The following is a 25034-nucleotide window of genomic DNA, read 5'->3' as shown; positions in this document are numbered from 1 at the left end:
ATGTTCTGCCTCTGCACTGATTCTAATTTAATCTCTGCTTAGTAGCGCGAGCTTGCCCTAAAGCCACGCATTTTAATTCAGTTGACTAACTGTTTGTATATATTTCTAATTTAGGCATGAAAATACATAATACAACATAGTAGGATAGAAGTCCGTGTACAAATTAACATAGTCAAACATAGTCAAATTAAATGATAAGGCAGCAGTGTTGTTCCAGCCGTCACCTTATTTTCTTCCCATCAATTGTGACAAAGCGAAAGGTAGGTTAAAATATCCCATGGCCGGGAGGCACTACGGACGCTGTCATTGGCTAGTAGGTTCAATTCGCTCTGAACCAGCGTTGCTAGATTGTGCGAGAGAAATAAGCAACCAGGTCTATGAAAATAAGCATAAAAGAAGCGAGGCCACATCATGGGCCACATGAGCACGAGCACTCAAGCACCCTTAAGACTATGAATGATTGATTGATTGTAATAAGCACCTAAACTTTAGCCTGGTAAACCCTCCCTCCGGAAATCTAATTTCTATTAAATGAGATTTCCGGAGGGAGGGTTTACCAGGCTACCTAAACTTTAGAAACGAGCCTAAAAAAAAGAAACCACCAATACAAGCAACTTTACAGAAAACCAAACCCAAAGTCGCTTATAATAAGCAGACATGGCAACCCTGCTCTGAACCGCAGGGAAAACGTGGGAGGATAAAAAAAGAAACCACCAATACAAGCAACTTTACAGAAAACCAAACCCAAAGTCGCTTATAATAAGCAGACATGGCAACCCTGCTCTGAACCGCAGGGAAAACGTGGGAGGATAACGAAAACAACAGTTGCCCTGACAACCAACTAGCCAATCAAAGTGCGACAGCCCGTCCCCCCGGCTATGGGATGTAGACTCCAGCAGAGAGAGAAAGAATTCAGTAGTTGTTGTTTATTGCTCGCTGGCCTGGCTGCCCGTCTTGTTTCTCCTGCGTTGAGTTGACTTTAAAACATTCACAGTAAGTAACAACTCACACTTGTTACACAATATTCACATGTTATGAACGGTTCAACGTAGAAGTTAGACCACATTTTGCACCTTTATTTACCTCCTAATACTGAATGTGAGCCTGGAGGTGGACGCTGCTGCTACGAGGCCTTGCTGACAACGCAGAGTTGCTAACATTAGCTCTGATGCTAGTAGCGTCATGATGCTACTAGTTGTGGCATTTGCTGGTTAGCTTGCTAATTATTAGCGCGTTTATTGGTACATTGGGCAGTAATGGTCAAACACAGGCAGCTAATTAAATGCACGTATAACGTTGAACCTTAAACTTCACTACAAGTCGGGGTAACAGCTAGCTAAGCAAACGAGCTAGCTAGCTTCCCTGTTTCCCGGTCGGTGGGTAAGCACTGAGCAGCTTTAACTTGTTTAGCTGAGTAGCTGCTAACTGCTAGCCTGGGTATGATTATTATTATGACATTATAATATTAGAGACCTGTCGTGATGATATGGAATTGGGCTTCTTTGGCTGAAGACGGCACATAAACCGAATACGTTTCTGTTCCCTTTTGTGTCTACTTGGCAAAGTAACTCAGGTCACTGGTGCACTACCTGTCATGGTCAACTGCAAGTAGTCAGTTAATAGTACAAAGTAAAATCCCGAGTGTTCATTTAACTCATGGTGTACAAAATGGTCCTGTAAGGGTTATTTGTACACTATCTTAGGTTACAAATTGGTTGGGGTCCATTTGTACACAATCTGAGTTACAAATGGTTTAGGGTCCATTTTGTTAAATGTTGTATACTCTTGAGTTACGAATGTTTTGGGTCCATTTGGTTCCTTATTGTATGAGTTTAATTAAAACAGGACTTTACTGTAGTGTGTAGTGGGCATTACAAATTGTCAGTTGCATGTCAACTAACAATAACTCAAGATTATACAACTTGTGTTTGCTGTGTTATGTACGTAACTGAGATAGTTTGATACATCAGTTGTTTTGCTCATAACTGCATGATAATTAAAGTGTTCTCTATTATTCCAGATTATGCCTACAATAAAGTTACAAAGTTCGGATGGAGAGATCTTCGAGGTGGATGTTGAAATAGCCAAACAATCTGTCACCATCAAGACTATGTTAGAAGGTACAGTGCTGTTGTCATGTCATTGATCATTGTCACGTGGCTAGTAGCAACATGCAGTAGTGTTGGCTGCTCGCTTACACAGTTAAAGGGCCATGAAATCCTAGGCCAATTTTGCTGTCCTGTACAGGTTAAAAACAACAGACGGATGAAAAATGGCTTGCTGGTCTTACAGTACACTGTGATGTAATTAATGCAATCAGAATCATTTTTATTGTTACCTCACAGATTTACAGGTGTAAAACGGTGGGTGAAATTCGTTTTTGTGCAAGCTCCATCGTTTTTTGTCGTTTCCAGAAAGAGAAAAAAGAGGGCAGGGGGAGCAAGGAAAAAAAGAGAATCAAAAAACTAAAACGTATCTATATATTTACACATAGCATATCCATCCATGCAGTATGGATATGCTATGTGTAAATATGTAGCTGCAGTTCATATTAAAGCTGCCTCTTGATTGAGTGGTAGAAATTTGGTCTCATGTGGGTGGGAGACCCGTGTTTAAATCCTGGGTAGGACATAATGTTATGGATTGCAGCTTTAATAATGGCTGTTAGTTTTAGGTAGTCAATAGTATTGTCAATGCTTGCACATTGGCACTCCTAAATCAAATGTGTGTGATCAATTTAACGCACATATCTAGGTGTTTAGCCAAACTGTAATAAACTTTATTTATGGAGCATTACAAGTAAAACTTGAAAGCACACCCAAGTCTAACACACCCATTATTGTATTTGCTGCATTTTCTTTACTTACATCATACTAGTGTAGTGTACTATAAGGTCATCCTGCCATGTTTCACCCTTCTGTAGTTTTTAACCTGTACATGAAAAATAACTACAAAATCGGCATAGGGTTTCGCACACGCCTTTAAACTGGCTATTCTAGGAATTTTCATTGCGTCCAGAGGACAATGCCTGTACAAAATGTGTAAGGGAAGTGACAATACAGGCTGATCGAGTACAATTGTCTTTGTATTTGCATGTTGTCTAGATTTGGGAATGGATGATGAAGGAGATGATGACCCAGTTCCTCTCCCTAATGTAAACGCTGCCATCCTCAAGAAGGTAAAATAACACACACGCACTATGGTCACCTCTACTGAGTAGTGCAGGTTGCCACCCTCCATATTCTCCTCTACCTGCCTGAGGGGCACCCTAGGCCTGTTGAACTCGTAGACCAGACCTCACCCACCCCTCATAGTCTCCTCTATGCACCTGAAGGGCTCCCTGAGTCCTATGGGCCACTACACTCATAGATGAGACCCCCACTGACCACACCCAGCCACTTCTACCCACAGACTCAACTGTGGTCACCTGTACCGAGTTGTGTAGCATACCATGGTTGGATGGCCTAAAATGGGGTAGTTATCAATCCGCTTAAATTTGGAAGCTCCACATGATTGGATCTATACCAATAATCTGATAAAATGCCAAACCATTAGCTATAAAAATGCCCCCACTACGACAAGTGTTAGTGTGGTTACGTATTTTTGTCAAACAAAACCAAAACATTTATTTACTATATGTGCTCAATTGAGACTGGTGATTGTTGGATATAGGCTTTAATTACTGTTAATTACTTCTACATGTCTAACCAACTGATGCTTATTAATTTGAATAATACATACAGTAAAGTGAACATAACCCCCTTAAAATAGGGACGTCGCACAGCTATGTTTTTCAGCACAAATTCGACAGTTATAGTCTGACCTTGGAGATTACTAAACAAAACGCACCACGACATTAGTGATGCTTGACCTGATGTCCACCTGTGACTTATTTAGAGTTTGACACCTAGTCTAAGAAACCAGGATTTAGACCATTGGAACTGAGATTTATGCTGTTTCTTGATAAGATTCTGCCTCTTGGCTTAGAACGGTGTTGAGCACTCAATAAGCTTGAGTCATATAGTGTCACATGGCAAAAGTAGCAGATGTACAAGCTTACAATGTGTCATGATGCAACACATTGTGAGCTTGTACATCTGCTATGTTCACTGCACAACACTGGTGTACGATGAACTACAAATAAAGCTCATAGGCCTTATAGGTGAGAATTCTCACTAGCTTTTACTGTTGTGTGGTGATGAGATTTTGATAGATATTTGAAAGATATTGTTGCAGTTGCCAGTTGGGCAGAAACCTTGTATCTCCATGTTTAAACCTTTTTTGGTATTATTAATTCCCTACCTCGTTGTACGAGGTGTCATGCTAAATTAACGAAAGGTGACAGTGATTAAGTGTGTCTGTGGGTTTCTTAAATATGTAATCAATGAAAAGTATTAACCAGAGCTTGTGACTAATTAATAACTGCTGTACCTTGGATCCATTGGAACTTAGGTTATTTTTTCCACCCCACAACATTATTATTTTAGATGTTTATTTTGTCTTAAAAAGGGTAGGGTAAGCCTGATTAAATTTTAAATTGACTTGCATGTTCGTTCAGGTGATCCAGTGGTGCACCCATCACAAAGACGACCCCCCTCCCCCCGAGGATGACGAGAACAAGGAGAAGAGGACAGATGACATTCCTGTGTGGGACCAGGAGTTCCTCAAAGTGGACCAAGGCACCCTGTTTGAACTCATTCTGGTGGGTACACACACACACACACACACACACACACACACACACACACACACACACACACACACACACACACACACACACACACACACACACACACACACACACACACACACACACACACACACACACACACACACACACACACACACACAGAGACAGACAGTGTGTAGGCCTGTCACAAAGAATGTGACAGGCCTACACTGTGTGACATATATTAACATTCTCCTGTTGGAGAATGTTCATATATTTTCTAAAATAGTGGAAATAGCAGTTTTACAAGATCTACCGCTTGTAGATCTTGCAGATCGTCATTGGAAAGTATAACATTACTAGTCTATACCTGCTATTTCCACCGACTGTCCATCCAGGCTATGGAACTGCTACCATGACTATGGATCCCATTGCTTGTGGGGACCGTTAAGAAAAACGTAAATAAGCAGCTTAAATTTGGGAAAAGTACAAAACTGACTTGGTCACAGTCTTCATATACCAATGGTCAATGCCCATGTACAAGTAAAGTTCAGATCAATTGGTCAACCCACTATGGAGAAAAATGTGGATCAGACCGAATGATGGACAGAGTATTTTTTTTGTTTATCTTTAGAAAATGTATAGTAGGATAATACATTATTTATTTTGATAATACCGGTCATTGTCTGTCAATTCTTTCTATATATGTTATTTGTCATACTGTATTTGCCCTGTGCAACTTTTGTTTACACAGCCTAAAAGCCAAAGTAAAATGTATTTGTATGTTCCAATGTTCATTCCCCAAATCACAAAATAAATGAATAATTGCAATTATCTGTATGACAATTAATCAACTAAAATGTTGTGATGGTGACAGGCCTAGAGACACACACAGGGATCAGTTTGACCACCATTGATTTGTATTTGCCCAGGCTAAGCAAGCAGCAAGTTCAGAGTCAGACAAAACAGAAGTTGCTTAGTGACGGAGTGTAGGTTAGGCAGCTTCCCAACATGAAGAGAAGGAAGTCCTTGGAGACAACTGGCCACGGTGCAACACAACAGCACTAAACTTAGCCTCATGTGAAATCTCTCCAACGGTGTTATTAAAAGGTAAACAAGAGGCAGTGCAAGGGTAAAATACCTGTCCACCACCGTATAGTCTAGGGACTGTGGTGCATGCACAATTGGCAGTATTCAGGGAGGGAAGCTGGATGGGGAGGGTTAATTGGCATAATGACTCAAACTGGGGTAAACATAATTGGCTACTCTAAAAAGAAGGTAAAACAGAATAAAGCATTATGGAAGCTAGACCAGGCAAGTCCTCTGACTTGTGCGCTGGCTATGCTCGTCCCAATTGCACATTAGGCAATAGATTGACATACAGCTGTGAGGTCTTGGGAAATGACACCAAAGCTCAGGGCCGCTGTCATCTGAGTAGATTGGACCCCCCTCCGGGCCCCTGTCTCCTTGAAATGTTTACTTGCACCAGCTATGAGAACCAGGGCACTCCGACGTCATCATTTGTGTGTCCACAGCGGTTAGTAGCCTTGCTACTGATTGTCGGTGTGCAGGGGTTGATTTCTACTGGGGCCCCCTTTTCTAAAAATGTATGCACTCGTGATGTTGTCACAGTGCTCTGGCTAAAGTCTAATGTGTTTTTGTTCAATCTCTTCTCTCTCGCTCTTAAGGCTGCCAACTATTTGGACATCAAAGGCTTGTTAGATGTCACCTGCAAGACGGTGGCCAACATGATCAAAGGCAAAACCCCAGAGGAGATCAGGAAGACGTTTAATATAAAAAATGATTTCACAGAGGAGGAAGAAGCCCAGGTACACCACCCATCCATGTTGTTATTGCTGACTTTCCGCTGCAAGCTTCCTCTAAAGAAGTTAAGCCTGTTGAACACTGTAGTGTGACGGTGTTGCTTGCCAAAAAGAGCTCATATACAAGCTAACAACACGTAGCATCAACAATTCCTTTTGGCAGGCAACACCCTCATGCAATGGATTATGCATTAAACTTAAATGCATACTAAGGTTGGACTATATGGCGAATATATCGACAATTGGATTAGTCCAATCGTCTGTGTTTTTTATTGTCAGATTTCTTTGGCTGATATTTGTCATTGTATTTAGCAAATTAATGGTCTGCCTCCTTGAGAATTAAACTCTTCAAACATGGCCAAATTAAATGTAAAGCGCAATACAAAACGTGCACGGAATGTTAATCAATTTGGGCTATTCCAATAATTATAAGGCACGCTCTTGTTGTCCTTATTTCCGACGAATCTATGGTACAAAACTCAGTCCCCTCCCCGGTACGTAGGCTATACTGAATGGAGCATAGTAGAGGACAGCAGAGGAAAGAAGGAATAGCTTTTGCTTTCCTAGTTGTTTATCTACTGTACGTTTGATAGCTGTATATATAAATATTTATATGTTCAACAAAAATCAAACTACAGCTCTAGTTTCTAAAATCCTCTCTGTGCATTTGCAAGCTAGATAACGCAGGAACGCATGTCCCTCCGGTCTCGCAAGATCCAGCACTTAATTCTTAACTTTTGCTGTTAAGTCTGAATATTAAAACTTGTGTCTGTTATGTTTAGTCAATCATTGCGATTTGAAATCTCAATGATTTGTGTGACAACAAATTATGTCACAACTCATAAAAAATAAATCGATGATAAATCAACGTTTTCCTTTTCAAAAGAAAAGGAAAACGTCCTGTTAAATCAGTTTGGGCCATGTTCTTTTATTTTATTCTTAGATCATGCTTGACAATGTGTATTAACCTGTGCTTCCTATTCAGGTACGCAAAGAGAACCAGTGGTGTGAAGAGAAGTAAGGGAGGGGAAGGATCCTGCCAACACTACACCACACTGAAGAGGACTCGTCCCAATTAACTGGTTGCACTGGCACGCTGTTCATACTTGTTAATATTCACATTTAGTATATTTAGAACGACCACCACCACTCAACCCCCTTTTCTGTGTACTGACAGCATGGTCCATTTTAGCCCGCTTGTGTGGCGCAAATAATTTAAATAAAAATTTAAAAAAAGCTCTTCTGTTTCCACACATTTTCTCCTGGCTTTATATAATCACCGGAAGTGTATAGTTCAGGTTTTATCCCCCCCCCCCCTTCTCCAGAGTAGATGATACAACACTCCTTTCCCCCATTTTTAAGCGCTACAGTTCTGTTTTTTACTGGACGATTGCTTTCTTTTTGAGTCAACGGAGTAAAGGCTTTTTTTTTTCAGAACTGAACTGAAAGATTTAATATTGTTGGGTTTTTATTTTATTTTCCTGTATATGCATTTTGTTCTGTGCTATCCTTGAAGTCATGTTAAAAGAGGACGGGCTGTTATAGGAAATCTGAAGTTTGAGGTGGAAAATACAATGTGTGTGTGTGTACATTATGTCCTGTGGACTGGAAGTACTTGTCAGAGAAGTAAAAAGTTGCTGTCACAACTCTGGGGTAATTCTGCTTTCTGTTCATGTTGTATTGAATTGGAAACTGTTCTCAGATCAACTCTGATGGCATTTAGAATGACCATACATGCTATGTTACGGAGGTAATTAAAGGATATTAAAATGTGCCATCTGTCATGTTGTTGTGTTCTGTGTGTTGACCAGGAAGATGGATTGATTTCATTTAAATTATGTATTGTAATTTCTAAAAGCCGCATGATTTGTGCTATATGTCTGAAATGGTCCATCGATATGAAGGTAGTATGGTGTCATCTTGTAAGTCGCTTATCAAAACCAATCTTTTTTATAGACTAATAACTTGTAATTGATTCTGATTATGTATATTGCTTTATTTGTTGCGTCTTGTTTGCTATAGTACCTGCGATGTACCTGTTGGGGCCTTTAAAAATAGAGAGACTAGTGCAATGCCCACTAGAACCCATGCCCCTTTGGTTATGCAATACCTGCTGTCAGAGTACTTGGTGCATTACCCATTTTCAGACATGCAAAAGTGTCACTTTTCAGCTACAGTCACCTTTTTGAACCCAAATAGGGCAATTGTGTGACACCTGACCCGAAAGAAAACAACATGTCACCTTTTTCACCTCGGGGCTGTTTGCATGCCTGCATTTTATCATAGTTGTTGGAGGCCATTAGATGTAATATTGATGACATCAGGGATTTCCATTTATGGGGATTCGTGGATTTATAGATAATTTGGGAAAAACATCACAACTGGCACCACACTCCCTCTGCTCTTCGGCGAAGTCGACCGGTCGGAAGGTTCTCGAGATACACGAAGGAAAGATAAACAGATTGTGCTTTGATAGAGAGACCAGGCCTCCAATGTCCTCTGATAACGTATACTGATAAGCAATATCGGGTAACCCTGGCAACCTGAAATCAACAAACATGGTCACCATGAGATTGCCTTTGTAACAGTATCAAAAGGCAATCTATAAGATGGAGATACTAGCAGGGCAAGAGTTGTGTGGGTGTAATAGACAAATTACTTGGAGGCCAGTTGATTGATGACATCAGTACTGTGATGTCAGGCATCTCCATATGCAAACCCAATTACTCCTGTCCGACCTGGGGTGTAAGGCTGGTTGAAAGCATAGAGTTAAAAATAAGGTTGAAAGAGACTACTTAATAGTTATTATAATTATTATAATAGGTAGAATGAAGATAGATGGCTATCATATACATATGATTTATATTCTACCTTTATAACAGCAAGTATAAATATGGTAGTTTATTAACATGAAGAGGTTATCACATTTCTTTACTCAACATGTTATTCTTCTGGTTCTGAATAAACTAAAGCAGATGGGCATGATGACATAAGGGACAGAGCTAATCACTAATTGTTGTTGTGTGTTTGTCAAACAACAATCTGCTAGCTTTCCAACAATACAAGACGTGGTCTGACGACGGTCGCTCAGAGCGACTCGCTCTGGTTCGCTGTGGATCTGACGTCTGACTAGTGAGCACTGGCTCTGACGTCTGACTAGTGAGCACTGGCTGAATCCAATCAGGGCGCGTTAGTGGGGTGACGTCATCAAACGCGTGTCGTCTACTGTATAAAATAGCGTGGTCCGACAGGTTTCTTGGCAGTAGGAATATAACAGAAGCAGACTTCAAAAGTTATCTATGAAACTTATGTAGCTGCAGTGTTAATATTGTATTAACCAAAGTAACAAAGTTAGGCTATTTTTGCCTTAATATTTGTATACAATTATAGAGTGGGTAAGTGTTTGAAACAGAAGGGCTCAACGGAAAACGCACTAGACAAAGTATTTTTCACTTGGGTTAGCTTTAGCTAACCTAACGCTTAAATACTTTTAACAGTTTAAACCGAGTCTGGTAAACGACTTCTAAGGCCAAAATGCATCGTGCCACCAAATTGCCTATGAATGAGCGCTATATGATGAGGAAGAACAACCAGTCGACAGAGAGTATGAGAGACGCTAGGCGTCAGAAGCAAACGGCCAGTGCCCGGGATCGCCAGATGGCCCGGCACATTCAGAACCGGCCTTCGATGCAGGCCTCACTGTCTCAACAAGAGAAGAGGATGATCATGAACCGGCGCCTGGGAAATGCCAAGTTTACCCCCAAGGTCACACTGAACCACACCAACCTGTCTCTGAATGATCGCTTCTACATGCACAGGCTGGACAAGTCACCGCCGGAGGTGAGCGTGAGAAACAACGTTAGGCGTCAGAGGCATAACCGCCACCGCCGCCACCACCAGCAGCAGCAGATGATGGAGATAGATAACCAGCCTCCACTGCAGTCTGGACTGGACAATGAGCTGAAACAGCGACTGGGAAAGAAGAGCAACGTTCACCACAGGCTTGGCCGGCCTTTGCGTGGGGGAACAAGCATGACGGGCCGAGGGGGAGGGATGATCCTGTCCAGAGGTCGTGGAGCCGCCATGAAAGAAGCCCTTTCTACAGGCGGCGGGAGGGTAGCACGCGGAGCCTTGCGTAGGCGCAGGCGCCAGAGTGCAGGTGGACCCGTACGCGGAGAGGGAGGCAGAGGTGTCGGGGCCAGAGGTGGTGGTGATGACAGTCGCAGTGGTAGCGACCGGCGCGGCGGGTTCACTGGCCGAGGTGGGCGGCGGCGTAGGCGGGGCAGAGGAGACGAACGCCCACCGATGACCCGGGAACAGTTGGACAACCAGCTGGACACCTACATGTCCAAGACCAAAAGTCACCTGGATGCAGAGCTGGACGCGTACATGGCCCAGAAGACCGGCTCTTAAAAACCTCCAAAATACCAGCTGTGGACCGCATCAACTTTGGAGGAGAGTCTCAACATAAAATGCACTGCTCACTGCCTGCCAAGCCCTGACTAAACCCAAAGCGGGAGGGCCGAAAAGGCGACAAAGCCTTGCAGCCATGGAGACACGTGTTTGAACCAAGGTTATTATAGTTAACACTAAAACTAAACTAAAAACTAAAGCGTGTGAATGACAAAAATAACTACATTTTAAGTTAAAAAACCTACTTTGGCATAAAAGGGGTGTTGGGTGGCTGCCGGTTCTAGGGGTTTGAATCCATCGTGGTGCATCCGACTTCACTGCGCGTCTATTATACGATCACAACTGGCTGTGTTCGGGGGAAGGAATCTGGGCGGGGAGGGCCGATCTCTTGCTGCGCTAGCGACTCCGACTGGGGGTGTTTGACGGCCTTGTCAGTGGGGGTGTTGAACGGGAGGAGTAGGGCGGAGGCACTATGTCCTCCTGGTGGGGGCTCCTCACTGGCAAAGGAAGGTGGGTTATTATTAGGGTACAATAGTAGCGGCAACACAGCAATGGGGAGGGTAGGTAGGCGCAATAATGACTAAATTGGGACAAGAAAGCTTTTTTAATAAATAGAATGGAATAAACAACAAAAAACAAAACTAACTGAAATCATTATTGTTTAATTTAAAATAAACTTAAAATAACATTTAATAAAAAATATATACAGAAAATGTCTTCAGTTTTGTGTTTGATTGTAATTTTCTGAACTTGCAAAAACGAGCAAAGCCACTGTGGAAACTAACTGAAACTAAACTGAACTGAACAAAAATTTTATAGAAGAAATACAAATAAATATTAATGAAAATTACAATAACTTTGGTTTGAACCGTTTTTTTTTCTTATTTATTTTTTTTCCTTTTCTTTTTACACCTCCGTTGGCTGTTACCCGGAGGCATTTTTCAGGTTGTCCGTACAAACGTCCATCCGTCCATACGTATGTCCGTCCGTCCGTCTCAACCTTGTGAACAAGATATCTTGAACATCTTGAGGAAACATCCAACTTGACCTCAAGAACGAACCAATGTTATTATAGTTTTTCATTAGTTTTTATTTTATTTTGACTTTGTTTTCAATTTCAGTTTAGTTTTAATACATTTTAAAGTGGATTTGCTAGTTTAGTTTATTTAGTTTTTTGAACCGTGCCATGTCAAACTGTGTGCAAAAATAGTTTAGTTTGTATTAGTTTTTAGTGCTGTTTTTTCTTTCTTTTTTTTTGTAATATGGGGCATTTCTCAGGGGGTGAGATTCAAAAAGGTAAAAAAAAATCAAACAATTTTTATACAGAAACTGGCATAGCTAAAAATGGAAAGATAACATTTCATATCCACCCAAAATACTAGGCTCATGTATGAAATATTGACAAAGGACATTTTCTATGACTTTAGTTTGTTTTGTAAACACAAAATACAGTGGGGGGTTTTTCAGTTAACTAAAATATAGTTTTAATGTTATTTCGTTTTATTAGTTTTACTTAACTATTACTTACTATAACTTTATTACGATTTGGTGGTCAATGACTCTAATTTCAATGTAATTAATTTTTTTAATGGATTTGCTAGTTTAGTTCATTTTGAGGACCTGGGGAGCGTGGTGCCCCGTGTGAAGTTGGTCAGATCAGCGGTTGAGATCTCCTTATATGGCCATAAAAGGGACACAGACAGATACAGAGATAAACATAAAAGAGACAGACAGACAGACTGGTACCCTGATTACAAAGTACAGCGGGCATTGCATAATAGGAGGGGCATGCGTTTCCAATGGGTATCGGCCCAGTTTAGAAAATTTAATTTAATGTAATTTAAGCCAAAACACCTTTTCATACAAGTGTTCATAGTAGGCTAGACAATAATTTTATATGGTTGTCCATCATGGCCCAATGAAAGTCAATTTGGGGATCCATGACAAAAAAAAAACGTTTGAAAACACCTAGAGTAGCATTGTTTCTCAACGTCTGGTCTGGGTTTATAAAAAAAAACTTTAGAACTAAAACATTAAATACTTAAAAAAAAGTAAAATAGGGAATGGGAAATCACAAAAAAAAATGCTTAAATTAAAATAAATATCAATTTCCTACATTTCTTAAGCTCCTCCCTCTGGAGGTGACCTCCCTCCATGCTCCTCCCGAGAGCGTTAGGAAGGGGTAGGGCTGCCTCCATACTCCTAACTCCTCGCCTCAGAGCTAGTTTGGCGTAGTAGTGCGAGGGGATATTTGGCAGGTGGCAGGTCAAAAGATGAAAATCCACAGCAAACACCTCTCCCCCTGACAGACAGAATGACTGAATCTATAGATATACCCACTGATGATCAGTGTTCATTATGACACAACTGAGATTTAGATTGTTTAAAACCTTCTGTTAGAACATTTTTACTCCACACCCAGATTTACACGAAAGCAAACAGAGAGATGTTTTGTTTTAGCCTAAGTAATGGCATTACAATCTATACGTGTTTTTCATATGCCTATATTAATTTCTTAGCTGACATCAGCTGGAGGAGAAGGTCTGACTGGAACTATAGGAAACATGAGTCCATTGTAGTCCAAGATAAACTGACATTCTGTACAATGATGTCACAGTCGCCAAAATCATGTTCAAAATATCAAAACACAGAAAAAACTCATGTTTATTATGTCCTCAACTTCATTAAAATAGGGCTTGGGCTTGAATTCAACCACTTCCATTTTGTGTATTTATTGCAACAAACACCAATCAACAAATATCTATGATGTGAATAATTTAGGCTAATAAGTACAAAGTATTATGGCATTATAACTTTAACTGTACTGTATGGCATTTTGTTTTAACTAAAGTATTATTTCATGACTTCATTTTCGTCATAGTATAGTATGAATTTTTGTTTTTACATAAACTATTGTGTCATTGTAGAAACTGAATTAAAAACAAGCTAATCTCCTTTTTTTGCATCAACTCCTTCAAGGAACAGGCCATGTGATCGTCAGGATTTTGGAGAATGCAACAAGGAGGGAGTCCACACGTAAGTAAAAAAAAAGATTTGAAATTAAACACCATAAAGTAAATAAACTTTCGCCATAAACAACAATGATCTATACATTACATAGCTATCTGTAATGTATGGATGAGTGGGGTGTGTTGTAGGCCTATGCGTGTATGTGACGGTATTACTGCAAATAAACGCAGGAACTCAAACAAAAAGCTGCACACTGGAGGAGAAGAAGATAGAGATGTTAGTTTCCTCAGCTTTACCCCCAGGTGAGGCCCAGTGGCTTATGACCTGCCCCACTCTGCCAATCACTTCCCCTGATGGGAAAGTGCCAGCCCCAGACAGGCAGAGTGTAATCTCATGTAGCCAGCAGTGGTGTAAAGAACTAAGTACATTTACTCAAGTACAATTTTTAAGTATTTTTTACTTTACTGGAGTATTTCAAATTCTCAGTACTTTTACTTCTACTCCACTACATCTCAGAGTCAAATATTATACTTTTACTCCACTACAATTATTTGAAAACGTTACAAGTTACTTTGTAGATTTTGAATATTATTACGAAATATACATTACCCACTTCAGCACTATATACATTTCGTCCATTTGAAAATAGTCCATTTGAAAATAGCCCATCTACAAGTTCACAATGAGTCGCATTGTGAGCTTGTAGATCTGCTATTTTCAAAAGATTTGTATACATTTTATATATTTGAAAACTTGTGAATGGGACATTCTTCATAATGAGTACGTTCTACTTTTGGTGCTTTAAGTATATTTTGATATTTTTGATATTTACTCAAGTAAATTTTGAATTCGAGACTTTTTTGTAACAGAGTATTTCTATATTGCTGTATTGATTGACAATTTGGGTACTTTTTCCACCACTGGTATTCTTTACATTTTCTCCTGCTTTTAAGTAAGTTTCCCTTCCAACAGGTACAGGTTACTACAGTAAATATAGTCTACAGGTCTACACCAATTAGGTGTAAGTATCCTAATCAAAGTGAGCTAAGTCTACCCATTTACAACAGAAATATAATTCAATTTATGGCATAATCCAAACTATTCATTACTGAATTTACTTACTGACAGCCACAGAAGAAACAAACAATCAATCAAAGGGGATTTCTGAGCCTGCATGTTCTCAATCGATCTAATTACATCATTTGCTTCCTGGAGTTAACATGTGAGTGACCACCACACAAAATATAGTGCAGAAAGGATATTTGGCCCAGGGGCCTCCTTGAGTTTTAAGCCAACCCTGCTGCCATGATCCCTCTGATGGCTAAAATCGGTTTTATTTCTATGTTCACTTCTTTTTTAATGGTTGGGAAACTAAACGGTAAATAGTAATGTATCTTTAAAGAACAAAATGTATATGATCTTTGGCATGCGGCGGAGACCCTGAAAAAGCCACAGAAGAATCAAATCTCACTCGAAGGTTTTCCGAAAAGTTGGTGGTCTTGTAATAACATTTCCAAGTCTATAGTTCAGCACAATATACAGTAGGCTAATGTATAGTAGGGCTTGCCTCTAGTAGTTAAAATAACCTGATTGTTGTGGCTTCACAACAATCAGACTCAATCTCAAAACTCGTAATTTGGCAGACACCAACATTTATTTGGCTAACTAACTGCATAGGCAGTACAACGATAACAACACTGCAATAGACGTGAGTCAATTTTCAGAATACTTTTAATACATCAAAACAAAAACAATGGTATTACATCAGAGGCAAAAGTCATTCAAAGCATAAAAAAAGACAAATGACAACTTGTGTTCACTCACTGATATGAATAGGCCCACGATTTATAATATGAGCAAATATTTCTATCACAAGAGCACCATCTGGTGGAGAAAACGGAATAAAGCAGCCTTGCTGTACAAAGAATCAGCCTACAATGTCTTTTCCAAAGCATTGGTTCCCAAACCTTTTCCGCTGAGACCCAAAATATAAATTTATCGTCTCCCCGGGACCCAAACATACCATAAATCGATTATGAAATATTATAATCATCTAGAAAATAGCCGATCGCATTGTGAGCTTGTAGATATGCTATTTTCACAATTTCTATTAAGTTTTTAGGATTTGTTTTACTGAAATCCGTAAAGATTTTTGAAAATGAAGGGAAAAAATGTGGAAATGCCAAAAAAAATATATATTTACGAGTCACGACCCATAAACATGGGTCCATGACCCCAAAATGGGTCGCGACCCAGTGTTTGGGAACCACTGTTCTAAAGCATTGTAGTCTGGGGTTTGATGCTGCAAGCAGAGCAGTAACATAAAGCCAGTGATGTCCTTTCCACTCTGTAACTGTATTTTTGGTAAACTAAAGTTGGTACATGCACAGGTTTGGAAAATTAACACGAGACATAGTTTGAACTGTTGCGACATTATCAATAGAAAATAATAATGCAAACTTCTGCACAAAATGCTTTTTTCCCCTCTTAGGAGGGCAGGAAAACAGAAAATGTATGTATTGCTTTTAGAAATGGTGGAAACTAAAAAGTCTACTGAAACCTTCTTATTTTTTTGGGTCATTTTTTTGTTTTGTTTTTCTTACATAAAAACATATAAAAGTTTAATTATAGATAGGAATCCCAACATTTATAAAACTTTACAACACAATAATGAAATATAATAGTACCCATTTTGGTCTTAGAATAGAATAGATTAGAGCTGCAGAATGTTCAGTCATACAAAACAGCCAAAAAAGACTTCCTGTTCCTTCTCATGGAGGGATTGAACACCAGCTAACACCAACTGCGCTTTCAAACAACTTTAAAGCTACAATCTGGGACTTATTCTAATGAATAAAACATTACTTTAACCAATCTGTAATGTAAAAGTATATTAATACAATATAGCTAGCACATCTGCAGTGGTTGGAGGTGGTCTCCCTACTTTTATTGAGAAATGTGTCGGGAAGGAAACCTACAGGTTGAAAATGTAAATAATATTGGACACTAGACACACCACCATCTTTGTTTTAGTTGCAATTACCTCTCTGTTGGGAGAGAGGTAGACAACGGACATAGAACTTTAGGGATTGTAGCTTTAAAACTGGTGTGAACAAACATCAAAAGGAACATTTGTATCAATAGTAGATCTTTCAAGAGTGTGACAGCTTGGAAGTGCCTAAAACAAGTAAACAGAACTTTAACAGAGGGAGGGAGGAGGCTTATTACATGACCATTCAAATTACTTTCTGGCAGTTCCGACATATTTACTTGCAACCCTGAATGGATATAAATATAACTTTTTGTCAACGGTGACCAGTCGTATCTAAAAACATACAAGTCCCCTTTGATATGGAATCGACTGGACTTGAAGCTGTGAACAAAAACAATTTACACGACACCCTCCAAGTCAGCACATTGTCGACCATTTTCAAAATGGCTTCCAAGTAGTGAAGTTCTTCCCCTTCTAAGGTTCTGTGTCCAGAACTGAGGTTCTGCCTCGGCTCTGGACTGGGAAAGACGACTGGCTGGCTGGCTGGCTGGCTGGCTGGCTGGCAGGGTACTGTTGTTGGTCCATGATTTGTGCTCCCCTTTCATGGTCTCATGATTTGGTCAGAATGGTTGTGAATACTGCTATTCAAGCTATGCTCTCTGTGTAAGGTAGTCAAAGTTATAGACGGACAATTCTTAGAAGGGTGACGAACAAGCATATATCTCCCTATTTGAGTCATGATGTGTAGACTTTCACTCTTCTTGGGGGGGGGGGGGAGAATACATGATCACTTGGTGTCCCCTCGAATAGAGTTTTGGCCTTTTGACGTCTTTCAGCAACCAGCTGTTGGGATGAGAAAACTGGTCGCAGTTTTTTGACCTCTGGTGTGTGTGAAGCGAGAGGCGAGTTGATCACAGGAGTTTATTTGGCAAACAATGTGGTTCATTCCTTCAGTCTTCAATTAATTGGAAAGGATGGAGATGAATGTTGAGAACGAGGGCTGGTACAGTATGGTGGCTCTGACGACAGCGATGCAATGGGACAGATTGTAAAGTCGAACGTCGCCCTATCGTCGAGACTCTGTCAGTGCTTTGAGAGTAATGGCAAATGTATGCTCCGTCGAACGACGTCGTCGCGCGGCGAAAACAGCAGACCTTCCAGCAGCTGTTTTCGGCGCACGGCGCCGCCCGTGCGACGAATCGCGAATCGGGGCTAAAATACCGCAGTCTTGGCGGCTGACAGTCCCGCGCCGGGGGAGACAACGCGTGTGTGCTTGTGGTGGTGGGACAGTTCCGTGTGTGTGTGGTGGTGGGAGTGCTTGCCGGCCGCCGTCCGCGGCCTCTGAGAGATGTCGACGGCGTGTTTGCTGGCGGCCGGCTGCTCTGGGGGCGTGGTGCGAGCGTGATGGTGGTGGTGGTGCTTGGCTGGCTGAGGCAAGGGGCTGCGCAGTGAGGGGGAGGCTGGCGAGGTGGGCGAGCAGGCCGGGGAGGGAGGGTGGTGTTGGTGGTGGTGGTGGTGGATGGGGGAGAGGGAAGGGGGAGAGTCTATAGCACTTCCATCTGAAGAAGTTGGGCTGGGACAACCTCTTCCTTGAAGGTAGCGAATGCACTTCTTTTTCCTCCTAGGAACAGTCAAGAGAGTTATCTGTGAATAAAGTGTAGAATGTCACCAGGGTTTACTTTTAAGATGTGATGTCAACCTCTCAACCTAGAAAGCATAGACCTAATTTCACGCACATCGATGGCGGGTGCTGCTAGGCCAAAAACTAACAGTTAGAGAGGCAGAGCCCGCCCTCCGACTTTAAGGAGAATCACTTTATTAGAAACATTGACAACGTTTTGATCCACACAGGATCTTCTTGAGGTTTGTTTTCAAACTGCTCTAAGAAGATCCTGTGTGGATCAAAACGTTGTCGATGTTTCTACTGAAGTGATTCTTACCAAAGTCGGAGTGCGGGCTCTACCTGTCTAAACCTCTCAACCTAGACCACTGGTTCTCAACCTTTAGTCGTTTCAAGGGACCCCCAGTTTGATTATTTGTAGGATCTTTATCTTTGGGGACCCCAATCTACACTGTAAAATCCTCAGTGTCAATTTAACTCTGAGAGTACAAATGGAACCAAACACACTCTCGGAGTTGCAGACCCGTAAGGGTCGATTTGGTTACAAATCACAATCATTTAGCTGGGGACCCCCTGAAAGCCCCTCAAGTACCCCTGGTGGTCCCCCGACCCCACATTGAGAACCTGTGACTGTTCTAGACCATTATTGATGTACAGAATTGGTTTAATACAAACAACATGATCTGTCAAATTATGCTGAATACAGATATCAGCATAATTTAAATGTCTACATTTAATGAAACTGAACGCATGTGCATGAAATGATTGGAATAATACAAAATATTTATGTAAATAACATGAACATTGCAGGAACGTTTATACGTTGAACCATTTATTCTTTGGATGGATGTTTTTAATAATTTCTTTACCCCCTGTTGTTGTTGTCAAATGATGAAGTTAGTTGTTTTTAACTCAAATTATGGTTTGGTCTCCCGATTGGTACTATCCAGAAACCAAAGCAATAATAATTTCACTGGAAACAAAGCAGGCTTGTGCGCTGCTGAGTACAGCATCAAAGACCTTAACAGGATCCATGCTCATTACCAGAATATGATATGACTCACTGGCTGTCACCGCAAAGGGAAGGCAACTAGCCCATATTTTGATAGAGAGACTCTTAGAACGAGTGAGGAAGAGAAAAGGGGGGAGAGAGAGAGAGACTAAGACAGCAAAAGAGAAAGTGTTCTCTAAATGTCATAGTTCACCATCAAACGGCACCACGGGCCGCACCACATGAATGGAGAGTGGAAAGGCAGATGCACGGCACAATGGCATCGTCAAAGTGCAGAGCTGCAGCGGAGTGTGAGAGTGTGCGTGTGTGTGTGTGCGCGCGTGCGTACGTGCGTGTGTGTCTTGCTGTGGTGATAAGGATTTGCGTCAAACCACAATCCCCCACCCCTTTGTTGTTGTCTCCAACACACACACACGCACACACACATACACACTCAAAACACATAGATTTCCATGACGTGATGACGGGGGAAGACACTGTGTGGCAGGAAGGGGTTGCTACGGTGCAGAGCACCGAGCACAGAATTAGGAGCGTGTTTTTAGACAAACTACACTAATTTCTGCTACACATCTCTAAGTTGATACATTCATTTAGAGGCTGCATTCCAGAACTTAATTTCATGAATAAAATGTGACTTTAACCCATTGGTCCTAAAAGTGGGGTCCCCAGCTAAAGTAGTTAATATAGCATCACAATCATTTTGATCACTTTATCTATTTATACGTTGGCTATTTAAAAAATTGCAGATCTACAAGCTCGTGCTGTGAGCTTGTAGATCTGCAATAATTTTGAAAATATTTGAAAAATATCGAAAATGTATGGACAATTTAGATTTTTGTTTTGTTTACACAAATCTTCTCTTCTGGGGGTCCCTGGAACAAAACCTTTTCAGATGGGGGTCCGCGGCCAATTTGGGGGTCCTTGACATGAAAAAGTTTGAGAACCACTGCTTTAACCAATCTGTATGGTTGAGCAATGGTTCTCAAAGTGGGATCCGGGGACCCTCAGGGTTTCTCGAGGGGGTTCCAAATGGACCCTTGCAGGTCTCCCTACCCTTCCCTGGTGTCAGATAGGACACCTGCTGGTTGACAAGTAGTGCTGTCTGAAGCTCATAAGCGCAATATCTCCCCTGGCCAAAAGGGGATTGCGGTATATATTTGGTCTTTCACACAGACGAGCCAGGTTTAAATCCTGGGTAGGACAAAAAACTGTACTACGGACTCCAGCTTTAACCCAAAAATAGAATTTAACAGTGTGAGGTGATGAGAAAAGGCATCGAGCCGTTCCACTGTAGAATTACTAATGATCATGTTATTGCTGTAATTCTTTACGAGTGTTTTTCATGGTGTTTGTTATTTGTACGGTGCACTGTTAAATACTACATGGATGATGGGAGAGAAGCGGTGATATGGGATGGGTTAAGCGGGGGTGGCTTATGGCTAGTTTATGCTTCGGCGAAAAAAAAGCATCGCTCAACAAACAAAATACAGTATGTATTTTCAACAGAAAAAAATATTGCAGTAGCGACTTTTTTTTCTCGCACAATCATGATTTATGCTTTAATGACAAGGTTGCATGTGTGACAATGTTGCATGAAAACTATGGAAAACCCCAACTCTGGATCATGGACGTGTTTGTAAATGCTAAGCAGTAGCCTATATCGTCGCTGTCGAATGGAAACCTTTTATGTCCGAAACTGTTACTTTTCAGGATTCAAATTCAAAAATAGCAAAAGTGACGCAGTATGATCAAGTAGGGCATTCATTTACGAAAAAACACAAAAAGTTAGAATATGGCGATAAGAGGTTTCTGCCCGACGGCAACGATATACTGCAAATAAATGTGAATAGACTTGACTTGAAAAATATAAGCAGTCCCATCTTCACTTTCAATCGTAGTCACTTTTCAGCATGGTCTGTATGAATGAAGCATCTTAAAGAATCTTAAAACTGAATTAAATGAATAAATAAATCAAAAATTTGATGAAAATGATTCCATGTACTCAGATTACTATGATCTGATTCCATGTAATACATTACTCCCCATGATCTTTTTTATTTGTTTTGGAGCGGGTTAGAGACAGGAGGGCATGCAGAGCACAGGGAGAAACGGATGGATGGATGGATGGATGCAGAAGGAGGGGTGGGGAGAGCAAGGAGTGCTGTGAAAGGGGTTGTGCTAGTGGAGGTGGGGGGGGGGGGGGCGGGGGCGTCTGGTACACACCTGCAAGGACCACACCAGTCCGTTTGTTGGTTGAGACCGAAGCGAGCCCGGCATTTCTTAGGTGAGCCCGGGTCTGAGCACAATGCACAGCATGCACAAAGGAGGAGAGGAGGAAACAGAGAGAGAGAGAGAGAGAGAGAGAGAGAGAGAGAGAGAGAGAGAGAGATAGAGATGAGTAGAAAGATGATGAAAATGTTAAGATAGATAGATAGATAGAGAGAGAGATAGAGAGAGAGAGAGAGAGAGAGAGAGAGAGAGAGAGAGAGAGAGAAATAGATAGATAGATAGATAGAGAAGGATGATTGATGAGGAGAGAGAGAGAGAGAGAGAGATGGCAGAGATAAGAATGAAAGGGAGAGACCAGAGGCTTGTCAGACCAGAAGCATCGTCAAAGCGGTCCAATCAGAAGCCATCAAACAGAACTCGATTTCTACTCCATCGCACGACGGTATCGCTTGCTGACAAGAACAGCTCCACAACGATCTACAAACTAATGCGTACAAGCAATGCTACATTTTGGTAGCTTAAGGATCTGTCCTTGGCAGCAAGCGACACTGTCGTGCGGCAGAGTATAAATCAGGCATTAGTCGCAGAGGACATAGCAGTAAAAAACATCAACTTTCATGACGACCAGAACGTCAGCCACACAGAGAAGACAGAGCCGCTTTAAAACACCCACTCATCCGGGAAATAGGCTGGCATAGACAAAGAGACACAGAGAGAGAGAGAGAGAGAGAGAGGACAGCCATGCTTTCACTCAGTTAGTACACGCTTTAAGAAGGGTTTCACTTTTATGGGCAACACCGCAAAAATCAAAACTCAATACCAAAACTTTTAATAAAACTGGTGCTGGCCACCCCTCGACCCCATTTAAGATTGGAGTCAAAAGTACCGGTACAGTACAAGCCCCTTGATGAGGGAGAAGAAGTGGCTGTGAACCCCACCACAACAAGAGCTTGGAAGCTGGGATTCAAAGCTGTATTGTTGTTGCTGTTGTTGTTGTTGTTGTTTTTGGCTCTGTACTGAAAACAGTAAGACATTACTTTAGACACGTTTCAAAGAGTTCAGTGGGTGAACTGTTACCTGTGTTGGAGTCCTGTTGCTTCTCTCTTTTTCTTCTCTTCTTCTTACCCTGAAAAAGACACACACACAGTCCACCTCAGACAGTTGACATGAACACTGACACAATCAAGCTTCATTTTATACACTGGTAGCATGATAGTCGCTTGCCTTTTCGGGGAGCGACTCTGTCGTGCCATGGATGGAGTATAAGTCAATACACATTCTAGCTGAGGCCTGTGATGACGAGTCCAGATGTTTAATTGCTAACCTGACCAGGTATTGAACTTTGTGTTTTGTGTCTGATTGGCTTCTTATATTTCTTTGTGATATAATATGGCATATAATATGGGATTATTCAGGTTGAGACCTGGCAGCCTTAATGCAATTAGTCTGACATGAAACATAATAGTGTTTTGTGTGACTGTCTCTGTTTGGGAGTAGAGCCTCCGTAGGGTGAGATTGTGATGGGTGCCTATAAGAGGTAAACATCAGTGTCAGAGCTGTTAGTGTGAAGCCACTGATGCTGAAGTGGAGCCTCACATTCGACTGAGATGAAGGATGTGGGTTCAGATATCTTCACGCCTACGCTACAATGTCTATTTTTCTGCTAGCTGACAGTACTGTCTGTGTGGTTACGAGTTCTCTTCTCTTGCAACTGCAGCTCTCAAAAGCATTGTGTCTGCGCCGCTGCGGACGTAGGTGTGTGTGAGTGTGTGTGTCTAAAACTCGTAGGAGAAACCCTCCACAGTTGCGTGGGCGATTATGTGGAACTTCGCTTCCTGTTTTGCTAGCGGGTCACATGACTATTTTGGTTTTCAACCCTCTGTTCATGATGCAAGTTTGCAGAATTTCAGCAGAACTAACATTATTTTAAATATCAGATCATTTAGATATTGATCAGATACAGATGTAGCCATTATAACATCCCTCGTTGAATCTGGCAGCGCTACTAGTGTTCAAAAAGGTTCAATAAATTCAAAGCTGTTCTTTTTTACAGCTGTTGGTACAGTGACTAAAAGTAATAATACTATTTAACAACTGGCATCACTGTCCAAGTAATTCTAAAGTAAGCTACATTTAGGATGGGAGCTTGTGTAGCTGGCTTGTGCAGCAATCATAAACCTCCCTTTCTGTTATGGAATGTTATGTTAGCTCCAATTGGATGGGGGAAGACCTCCATATATCATGTGCCATCATATGTACCCATGTAAATGAAACAAGATCAACATCCGTAGTTCACATTGTCTTTTTGGTCTACGTTGTACAGAAAGCGAACCATAGAGCAAGCTACAGTAGCTAACAGCATTCCATGCACGATTTTCATAGCTGCCGTAACTTCTACACTACGCACAATGCACAGTTCAGCCCAGCCAGATATATGGCCACCCAGTCACAAGAGAGGGGAAAGGACAGTCTAGCCTTACTAACTGCTTCCCACACCCAAGGTATCTGGTTTAAATGCAAAGCAAAAGCACCTTCTGTTGCTACCAATGCACCGTTCAATCATGTTTGGCTCAGACTAAGCATGTCCTTGTCAGCGTGCTGCATTCGTGTACAACTAGAGAAATATAAAGCATTTCTGAACAGAGCCCAGTCTCAAACAGCAATCACCATAGTATACTGTTAGTGTGTAAGAGAAAAGAGAAAAGCCTTCATTTAAAACCCTGTTCAAAGAGGAGGAAAGCGAAGCCATGCCATCTTGCTGATCGTTAATGAAGCCAAGTCTAAGAGTGTTTCATCAAGTCTTTCAGACGTCACAGTCGAACACCCGGGGGCTTATTTCCCCTCACCTGCACAAGCCACTAAGAATTAAGAATGCATGTTTAACTGATAGGGTCAGATTCCCTGCTACTAATCGAAAACCCCATTGGCAACCACTCTTGTCTGTGCGTAATGGCTTTAACCCATTAAAACCAGGAAAGCATCTGTGTCACTTTAGATTTTTGCGTTGGCTATTCAAAAATAGCAGACGTACAAGCTCACAGCGCTGCAGCGCTGCAAGCTTGTACATCTGCTATTTTTGAACATTTTCGAAAAATCTTGAAAGTGTGAGAACTGCTGATTTAGAAGGCATTTGTAGAATCGTCCTCAGGTCTTAATGGGTTAAAAAAAACAACTGACGTGTTTGCTTTACAGGTCAAATGTACCACCCCTAGGCGCATGCAGCTATGTAGAGGGGCCTCTGTAGCCTGACAGGCAACCTTTGACCCTCCCCTCCCCCCGCCACACCCCCCCGTGCAAAAGTATGG

At 41.4% G+C, this 25034-nt stretch overlaps 2 protein-coding genes across 7 annotated transcripts in view; one reads left to right on the top strand and one right to left on the bottom strand.

The window, feature by feature from the left end:
- The first annotated feature begins 886 nt into the window (after positions 1-886).
- On the top strand, positions 887-8276 carry skp1 (S-phase kinase-associated protein 1). 2 transcript variants are annotated; one of them, XM_080435545.1, is made up of 6 exons: positions 887-972; positions 2003-2120; positions 3105-3178; positions 4559-4702; positions 6358-6498; positions 7478-8276. In XM_080435545.1, the coding sequence occupies exons 2-6, from the start codon at positions 2024-2026 to the stop codon at positions 7511-7513; spliced, it is 492 nt and encodes a 163-aa protein (XP_080291671.1). In that variant the 5' UTR covers positions 887-972; positions 2003-2023; the 3' UTR covers positions 7514-8276. The 2 variants fall into 2 exon arrangements, with proteins under 2 accessions (XP_080291671.1, XP_080291670.1); XM_080435544.1 differs by having other exon boundaries at positions 896-993; positions 2021-2120.
- Positions 8277-18259: 9983 nt separating this feature from the next.
- The window catches only part of tcf7 (transcription factor 7), a 55723-nt gene continuing 48948 nt past the window's right edge, over positions 18260-25034 (bottom strand). For 3 of the 5 annotated variants that reach the window (XM_080435617.1, XM_080435618.1, XM_080435620.1), the window contains 2 exons: positions 22807-22855; positions 18260-18488 (listed from right to left, as the gene is read on the bottom strand). In XM_080435617.1, coding sequence (XP_080291743.1) covers positions 18412-18488; positions 22807-22855 — 126 coding nt within the window. In that variant the 3' untranslated portion in view covers positions 18260-18411. Of the gene's footprint in view, positions 18512-22806; positions 22856-25034 lie in introns of all 5 variants that reach the window. The other 2 variants (XM_080435619.1, XM_080435621.1) reach the window with 1 other exon arrangement.

The sequence above is a fragment of the Gymnoscopelus braueri genome (genome assembly GCF_963280865.1).
Source record: "Gymnoscopelus braueri genome assembly, chromosome: 8".
Classification (NCBI taxonomy): domain Eukaryota; kingdom Metazoa; phylum Chordata; class Actinopteri; order Myctophiformes; family Myctophidae; genus Gymnoscopelus; species Gymnoscopelus braueri.
The sequence above is the reverse complement of the archived record's forward strand: the minus strand, read 5'-3'. Positions and strand labels throughout refer to the sequence as shown.